General features: G+C 36.6%; 1 protein-coding gene across 1 annotated transcript; it reads right to left on the bottom strand.

Moving 5' to 3' along the window:
* Positions 1-2,081: 2,081 nt before the first annotated feature.
* Positions 2,082-9,667, bottom strand: LOC125058697 (lipoma-preferred partner homolog). Its single transcript, XM_047662840.1, has 2 exons — positions 9,622-9,667; positions 2,082-3,991 (listed from the first exon to the last, which is right to left on the bottom strand). The coding sequence occupies exon 2, from the start codon at positions 3,839-3,841 to the stop codon at positions 2,435-2,437; it is 1,407 nt and encodes a 468-aa protein (XP_047518796.1). The 5' UTR covers positions 3,842-3,991; positions 9,622-9,667; the 3' UTR covers positions 2,082-2,434.
* Between the last annotated feature and the right edge of the window lie 240 nt (positions 9,668-9,907).

Below are 9,907 nucleotides of genomic sequence, written 5' to 3'. Positions count from 1 at the left end.
GTAAAGAAAACCATCGTGAGGAAACCGGCTTGCCTTAGACTCATAAAGTCGGCGTGTGTCAGGCACAGGAGGCTGATCACCTACTTGCCTATTAGATTGACAAATGAAAATTAAATAGATACAAAAATCTGAGGCCTAGACCTAAAAAGGTTGTAGCCGCAACTGATTTATTGATTTTATCTAAAGCGGACTATCGTACTTATAAAGTCGTAATGTCCCTCAATGGGACATGGGACTGTAGAAATGTACTTCTGACTCTGTTTCGTTAATAATTTATAGGCAGCTTAGTGAGATTATGAATCCTTAAATAATTTCCTCAGGAGCAACTACGGAGGTTTGTATATTTGGATACAGTGGTAAGGTTCCTAGTACTTCCATCATATTAAGAAAAATAACAATCATAAGTCATTTAGAACTCGGATCTCAGCATAAATTTAGTCAATGTATAAGTTTAGGCGCCGTTACCTCGAATGTAATTAAGTAACCACTGATTTTTAGAAGCTAGTTATCTTGCCTTTTAGCTGTTAATTTGACTAGATTTGTTAAGTACACATTTTATAGTGAAATGTGTCGAATCTTCCATATAATTTAGGTTTTGGTATACTTTGGTATACCCATTCCAACGTGGTTGTGCATTTTTATACATATTTAAATATTAAGTTATGTACCGGTGCTAATTCAATTTATAGATAGACATTACAAGTTTACATTGTATGATTGAACATTGACACCGACGCTTTTGAATGATTTTTTATTTATGGACTTACTTAAGATAGGTGCTTTATATTAGGCTTTGGCCAACGTTTAAGTAAATTCACATTTAGGACGAACTAAGGTAAGATTTTGAGTCAATATTTGACGTATGTAAGCGCTCAGTATGTCAAATCAAACTCTGACTTCCGGGACTCATACTGACTTCTAAATTCGGGTTGATATTAAAAAACTACCAATCATTTTTGACGTGTGGAAGTCCAACTTAGCGGTAAGTCTCATTTTTAAATTTTATCGCCTTATTAAAAACATACTAAATCTTATAGCACTCTTAACGAAAGTGCTCGTTTGTCTCTTTTTGTCAAATTGTATATACGTTGTGATGAAAAGAGACTAAGTATCGACTACAAAATCCCTTAATTCTCAGAGTTATTTTTGTAAGTTTGCGTCCTTATAGTGGAAGCTACATTCCATATTTAAACGTGATATCGCTTCTGAATCATGAAGATTCAGCCCTCCAGTAGATATATATATATAAATTGATTGCTTCTTTACAAACATTTTATATTTAAGTAGGACCTAAGGTATTATTGTTGGCGTATTGCAACACTGCTTATTACATAATTGAGAAATGACTTATGCAATTAATATCATATTACTATAAATGTTTTGTAAACTGTGATGTAAGTGCCTTTATTTTTATATCATGATCTTCCGCCAGTATTGTCTTTGTAATACATTTTTATACTTTTCTTTGTGTTATTATTTTATACTAGGTAAATCAATTTAAATATAATTATTGTGTTTAATGCGTTTCAAAACCGTATGTATTGGCCAGGCTTTCGTTTGATTAAATAAATATGATACGTAATTTCTGCCTTACATAAAAATGTCTCAATCTTATGTAGATTATATTATCTATATTCAGTTTGGGATAGGAGTGACAATCCCTTTCTGCACTCGATTGGGGAAGTGATCTAGAATCTGATAACTTGTATTTGAAAAATTAGTCGAATAGACATAGATAGTGTTTTGATTATTTTTTGTACTTACGTTTACCAGTGTCATTCTTACCTGATCCCTGACACATCGAATTGATAAGGTTATCAAGGAGGAGGCCTCCTTCGGCTTTTTGAAGACGCTTAACAATAAACTTAAAAAAGATAGGTTTTATTGGTTAATACTTAATACAGTATAGTTTCATTAATACGAATTATCCAAAATTTAAACTTATTTATACTCAATCATCTTAAAGCAAAAAGTTGCGTCAAAAAATGTGTTAATTTTGTAACTATACGTTGCATGGATGGAATATTTTTGATAATTGATGAAATGAATATAGCTTTATTAGATTTTAAATAAAAGAACCATTTAATCAAAATCTTATATTGATTGCAAAAATACCTATGGCTTAGGTAAAGCACAAAAATAGTTGCTAATATGTTATATAAAAATATATACTTATCAAAAATTTTAAATGCTTTCACAATTTTGGCACTTTTCTTATCTATCACATACAATTTCCAATATTGTTCATATAAAAAATAGATACAAAATGTATCATATTAAAAATATGTATAGTTAATAAAATCAAATAAATTATGACTAAGCCATCTTAGCTGCCTTAGTTTACAATGTTGGCAAAGAATGACAATTATTAATTTTCCTTATTCTAAGTAATTTTCACCTACAATAGACACTCGCATTGTATGTAAATAAAAATTTATAAATCAGTTGTCATAACATTAGTTAGAAGACGGATTCTGTGAGCATTACATGCTTTGCATAAAATATGACCATCTAAAGGGTAGCAACCTCTGCCTTCAGCTTCCGAAGATAAACGAAGACCACAATCTTCACAATTGTAACAGACAACATGAAAATTACGATCCAGCGCCACTACACGAACAGTTTCTTCTTCACCTTTGTCAGGCATAATTGGTTGCTCGCAGACACAACAACGAGGAGCAAATTTCTTATGAAAATCTTCAATGCAATGAATTTGATTCATAGCATCTACAGTGAATGGTATACCATCAAGTCTTTTCTGACAAACCACACAGGTGAAGCAAGTAGGATGATATGGTTTTCCAGTTGCTCTAAGTATCCTATCCAATATAGGCTCATCACAAACAGAACACTTCTCTAATGTTTGATAATAGTCAGTTTCGCAAAAAGGTTGACCTTCAACTGCATAAAATGGCTTTCCCTGCAAATTTGTATTGCAGCGTTCACAACAGAAACATTCAACATGGTACATATTACCCATAGCTTTACAACCTGAACTTTCCCCAACAACCCTCTGATTGCATTTAACGCATGTTCCAAATACATCCAAATCTTGGCTGTCAGATATGGATTGGACGAGAAGATCAGTTAAAGCATCAACTTCTTCCTCCTTTGGTAGGGGTGATTTTCCTCCACCTACATTGTGCTTGAAGTTTGACTCATTAATGGCTGGCTTACTACTTAATGTACTTATCGGCTCATACAGTGACTCATAGGTGGAAGCTTGAGATGCATTATATTCAGGATACTCATTTTGATAAATATGAGGATATTGCCTTTCTTGATTAAAATTGATGTTAGCTGTAGCTCTAGCCAATTCACTGTAATTAGAACTGACTGGTGATGGCGGGGGCAAATATTCCTCATTGTGATTAGGATCAAATCTTTTAGGTGGAGTTAAATGAACAGGTGGGGGTGGTGGAGGTGGAGGAGGATTTGCACTTTGATATGGTGGTGTATTACTATAAGTTGGATTGTAAACATTTGAGGGCAAAGGAACATTATTTTTGAACGAAACATTAGGTAAAGTAAGCGGTGTTAGATTGGCATAATCTGTATGTGGCATGTGAATACTGCTGGCATGTCGCATTACGTTATATGATGGCGGCGGCGGCGGTGGTGGTGGTGGCAGAGGGACATTGCTGTTTAAAGAAATGTTTAAGGAGAACGATGGCTCACAATAACTATTGACCGAGGCACTGTGCGGAACTTGAGGTTGACCCTTTTTCTTTGGAGGCACAGCTGGTGGCACTTTCTTTATACGTCCAGAATGCAATTCCTTAGTCATTTGTAATTCGGCTAATTGTTTCTCTAATGCTTCCATATTGTCCAGTCGCGACATTGTTAAAATTTACACAATAAACGTTGAAACACTTTCTACTTATATATGGCAGTGTTAATCAATCTGATATCATCATTGATTATATTTTGTTGTAACGATGTATGTGGATTACTAAATAGCTAATAAGTAATCCACTTTACTGATATTCTTCTGGAATAAAATATGACGCATTACTTGACGATTATGAAGAATTAATTTCTAAATTTTAATTCATTAAATTTTTGTTTGCTCACCAGAAATTACTTCACTTCACTTTATTTATAATGGCGACATCTGTGTAAATCACAATTCCGCCAATGTCACGTTCTAAGTCTTCACACAGTGAGGATAGATTTGATAATTTTGATAGATTTAATTTTATCTAAGCAGAGTTACCCAAAACAAAAATGACATCACAATAAATACAACACACACAGACATCTAATAATATATACAAGAGGTTAACATTTTACTACAAGGTATGAAGGGGAGAATCTTATTTATAACTTTAATTTATTAACAGAAATAAATTTCCCTAAAATTTTGACGATCGAGCTGGATGGGAGGGAAAGTAGGGAGTTAAGGTTACATGGACGAGGGAAATCTGGAGAAAGATAGTCAAATAACGAGTCATTAATTAAAGAACAGTTAAAAAATATATGGTCTGTCGAGCCCTCGTCCATACCACACTCACAGAGAGAACTGTCTTTAATTTTAATTTTGGCTAGATGAACAGGAGTACAAGCGTGCCCTATACGAAGACGGCAGATTATAGACGTGACTTTTTTGTTTAAAAACTTATATTTAAAAAACCACGGCGAAGAAGGGATAGAATACTGAATATTAGCATAGTGCCTGCCAGTTTTTTCTTTAGAAGATTGCCAATCAGTAGTCCAGGATTTTAAAAGGTGGGAGTACGCAAGAGCTGATAGGTCGTGGGCCGAGATGTTGGGATGCTGACAAGATCCGCAGAAAATAGCACCTTTTGCACAAGAGTCAGCAGTTTCATTACCCGCTATACCACAATGACTAGGTATCCACAAAAGTACAATATGAATATCTTTTTTACTACACCTAAACAAAGCTTCTCTTATTTTTAGAATCGTATTATGTTTTTTTTTAGACCTGAATGGATTGGAAAGAATTGCCTGTAAACAGCTGCGAGAATCGGAAAAAATTGTAACTTTATTTAGGTTGTGGGACTCAGCATACAAAACCGCTTCTAGGATTGCAAAAGCTTCACCTGAAAAAACGGAGGTCAATGGAGGAAGTTTAAAGTTCAATACTGTTTTGAATGAAGGGACCCATACAGCCGCACCGATGCACTCATTATTGGGAATCTTGGAAGCATCAGTATACATCGGTAACCAACCCTGCCAGTCTTTTGAAATTTTTTCCAGAAAACAAGTGGAAGCTTGGGTGGATTTTTTTTCAATTCCAAAGTTTAAAATTATTTTAGGATCAAAAATGAGGGATTCATAACTATTTAAAAACAAGGGATTACTAGAGAAACTTTCAACAGGATTAGGAAGACGAGAAAGTTTATTAAAACTGTGTAACAGGCATGGAACATTACCTGTACTAGATGGCATCGTGAGATTAGATAAGCGACGTAATTTGGACAAGATGGAATGTGAAGAGTATTGAAGGACTTTGATGAAGAAGCGGTCACTTAAAAATTGTCTACGTAAATACAGGGGGGGGTCAACACATTCTATTTGGAGAGCATTGATGGGAGAGGATTTCATAGCACCAAGGATGATGCGTAAAGATTTCGATTGAATTTTGGAAATTTTATCAAGGGCTTGCTTGTTGCCAGGATCTAAAAGGAAGGTGCCATAATCAAAATGACTTCGTACCACAGCATTGTATAAAAGCTTTTGCGAGTAGGGGTGTGCTCCCCACCTCACACCAGATAATGAACGGAGAACATTAACACCTTTCTCACTTTTTTTAATCACATGGTTAAAATGAGGAACACCGTTTAACTTTGAGTCTAAAATAAGGCCTAAAAATTTTACTTGCTTACAACACGATACCAAGGACCCTTTATATGAAATGTTACACCGTGGAACCTTGTATTTTGTAGTAAACGTGACCGCCGAACATTTGGGCACAGAAATAGAGAGACCATGATCATTTAACCAATCACCCAAATAATCCAAAGCCGAATTTAGGCGTGATGATGCCTCTTCAATAGAATTTGATGAAAAGTATAAGGCTACATCGTCCGCGTATTGAAGAATCTGACAGAAGGAATTCACAACAAGCTCCAGGTCATAGGTGTAAATGTTGTACAGAAGAGGACTCAAAACAGAACCTTGAGGTAAGCCCCTCCAAATAGATCTAGGAGACAGCTCCGTATTTTGAGATCTTATAATAATATAACGATTCGAAACTGCATTGCAAACAAAACGTACCAACTTCTCAGGAATACTCAGCTGAAGCATTTTTTGCCTGAGCACCGGAACCAGCACGTGGTCATACGCAGATGCGATATCCAAGAAAACACCCATCAGGAACTGTTTCTTTTTAAAAGCAATGCGAATGTCGGTCGTAATTATACTTAGGCTATCCATCGTACTTAAGCCTTTCCTGAAACCAAACTGGGATTTTGCAAAGATATTGTTACTTTCACAAAACCATTCTAAACGAAATTTAATCAAATGTTCCATAATTTTTAAAAGGGTAGAAGACAAAGCAATAGGTCTGTATGAAGAGAAATCTGATGGATCTTTGCCAGGTTTTAGAAGCGGAATGACGATTTGTCTGTTCCACGATTCAGGAATAATTCCAAGATCGAAAAAACAGTTTACTAAATCAAGAAAGTACCTCTTAGTGCCTAATGAAGAATTTATGAGGAATGAATAAGGGATTCCATCTTCTCCAGGGGAAGAGTCAGAGAGACCATTTAATGCTTTGTTAAGTTCTTCCAAGGAGAATTGACAATCTAGACTGTTTGAAGAGGGGATGTAAGAATTATACTTATAAGGAAGACAATCATAAAAAGGGACAGATGGAGGAGCCAATTTGTCGGCAAAGGAGGTAATCCAGCTAGACGGATCATTAAAAGGGACATCATAAGAATTGAGGGAATAACGGAATCTTCTGATCTGCCTCCAAACAACAGACGAAGGGGTACCAGGGCACATGCTCTCACAGAACTTATGCCAACCAAGACGTTTCTTATTATTAAGTAGTCTGCGAGCAGCTGCAGAAGCTTGTTGGTAGACTAAAAAATTTTCCAAGGTCATGCAAAGACTGTATGACATTTCTGCCGTTTTTCTTTTTCGAATCATCTCAGTACATTCGGAATCCCACCAAGGAGGGGAAATTTTCCTTTGTGTAGAAGATTTGAGTGGAATATGTAAACTGGCAGATGAGGTGAGGGAGTTGACAAAATCATTGTATGAAGATAAGCAGTTTTCAGCAGAGACTTCGGGGAGCGCAGCTATCTTAGAGTCAATAGAAGATGAAAAGTCTGACCAATTGGCCTGATTCAGTTTAAATTTTAAAAGAGGGGAAGGGCGAGTAACGTTCCTTAAATTGGTTGGGAGATCAATTAAAATGGGGAAGTGGTCACTCCCACAAGTGCTCTTAAAAACACGCCAGGATAGAAAAGGGAAAAGATCAGGAGAGCAAAGTGATAAATCCACTGCGTTAGCGGGATTCTGAGATGGAAGACTCCTTCTCGTAGGACAACCATTATTCAAGACACTTATGTTTATATCATCGAGTAAATCTAGTAGAAGGGACCCAAAAGAATCTGAGGAATGACAACCCCAAGAAACATGGTGGGCATTGAAATCACCCAACATGACAACAGGAGGAGGAACCGAAAGGATAATAGAACGTATATCAGAAATGAGGTCGATGTGGGGGTGGGGAATATAAACAGAAATAAACGAGATATTAAAAGCTCTCATAGCAACAGCATTAATACCATCACAATGAGGAAGACATAATGAGTGGAAGGTGAGGGATCGGCTGACCAAAAAGGCACAGCCAGCATAGCCATCATCCCTGTCATCTCGGAGACATCGATACCCAGAAACCCTAAAGCGGGAACCCGGCAATAACCAAGTCTCCGAAATGGCTAGAATAGATGGAGCGAATTTATTGATAAGAAAGGTTAATTCTGATTTTTTACTGCGAACACTGTTACAGTTCCACTGAATTACTAAATTCGCCATTTTTGGTGACGAATGAGTGGAGCAAATTAATTTTTTGGGCAACGTGGGACGGTATGGGGATGTCATCATACTTGGATAGCATGTTACAAATGACTGCCCATAAGCAGTCGAGAAGATTTTCATTTGGGGATACTTCATTGTTTGTAAGGGAAGGGGAGCTTACGGCACAACCATTGGGTAAAGAGGAGGGTAAATTGGAAGTAATGGCCTCATGGGCCGCCTTATCAAAGGATTTTCCTGATGTAGGTCTAGAGCGAGGAGGGAGAAATATAGTTTTCCTGTAAGATGTAGTCTGAAGGGAATCTTGGGAAGGTAAAGTTATGGGCTGGGATAAAGAGGAGGGGGTTGTTTTAACAGAATCTGCAAAAGTTTTGCCACTGATAGGTCTAAACCGAGCCGATGCTTCGATATAAGAAATGTTCTCTTGAGACATACAACTCTTTATATTTTTTTGACGATTATGTTCAGGGCAAGCTTTGTTGGTCGCAAAGTGTGAGGCAGTACAAAATAAACATAATGACTCTGTTTCAGGGATATTACACTCATCACCAGAATGGGCTAGACTACATCGAAAACACCTAGGCTTCGATCGGCATTGTGACTTTACGTGACCAAATCTACAACAGTTAAGGCACTGAATTGTAGGGAGTTGGTACGTTTCAACGCGGAGGGAACTATGACAAGAGAATATTCTCTCAGGAAGGGATTGACCTTGAAAGGTTAGAACCACAGTTTGCGTTGGTATCCAATTAATTTGACCATCGGAGTTTGTCTTGCGGTTAAGGCGTCTGGCCTTGAGGACTATACCAGTACCCTCGGGAACTTCCAAAGTTTCGACAAATTCCTGCATCGACCAATCAGCTGGGACACCTCTCACAAGGCCCATACGGGAAACATTATAATTAGGAATCGTAACAGAATAGTTGCTGGAAGGTACAATGGGATTAGACACAAAATTATTAGCATCTAAGCCCGACTTAAACTCAACAGATATTCTATTACGTCCCACTCTCTTAACACCATCTTGAACAATGTTCGATATTTTATTTTTAACCAAGAAATGACCAAATTTAATTGGGCGGATTGATGTACCAGCGGTTGGGTCAGATTCAGGGCAAGAAACATGGACTAAAAAAGGGCCCTTGTCATTGACAAGGTATGACTTGGGAGAGCCAGTGAGTGATGGATGGGAGTAAAATCCTGGGTTGACGTCATCAGCAGATGACCGGACATCAGTCATTGGTTTTTTGGAAGGTTCCACTAAACTTTCATGGACAGTATCGAGTCTGCGCTTGACACCAGGTTGGGGAAGCGGTGGGGTGGATAAATCCATTGATTCCACCGGAGAAGAGACCCTATCCGGAGGATCAGGGGGGTCTGGAGGGCGTTTCTCCATTATAGACTACCAAAAATATAACAAAGTAAAGGGAGAAATATAACAAATAAATAAAAATAACTTACGTAATTAGTTGATGTTATTAATTAACCACCACCAATAGGATAAGTCAACTTATATTCATTAAACTACGAGAAAAAATAGAAAATACTAAATAATGATATCCGAAACACGTGTAAACACTTATACCCGCAACGACGAAAAAAAACCACCAGAAATTATAAAATCCGAAAACTTAAAATGACAATTGACTATTAAGTATTAACATAGTGAACACACCTGACACCACAAACTATATTATTTATTAATACATAGTATAATAATCAAACATTAATAATTTTCGGTGATCACTTATTATATAATTTATATAAATTTATTATAATGTTTTAAAGGAAAAAAATGATGTCTAATATATATATATATATTAAGATTGGAGTATGTTGATAAATGTTGAGAGGCAGGCTTAAGACCATTAGTCTAGTCGACACTCGACAAGTT

Source organism: Pieris napi, chromosome 2 (genome assembly GCF_905475465.1).
Source record: "Pieris napi chromosome 2, ilPieNapi1.2, whole genome shotgun sequence".
Classification (NCBI taxonomy): domain Eukaryota; kingdom Metazoa; phylum Arthropoda; class Insecta; order Lepidoptera; family Pieridae; genus Pieris; species Pieris napi.
Note: the sequence above shows the minus strand (reverse complement) of the source record. Positions and strands in the feature narration are given on the sequence as shown.

Excerpts from the sequence above, each read along its gene's own strand:
- LOC125058697 (XM_047662840.1), bottom strand. The coding sequence starts at position 3,841 with ATGTCGCGACTGGACAATATGGAAGCATTAGAGAAACAATTAGCCGAA.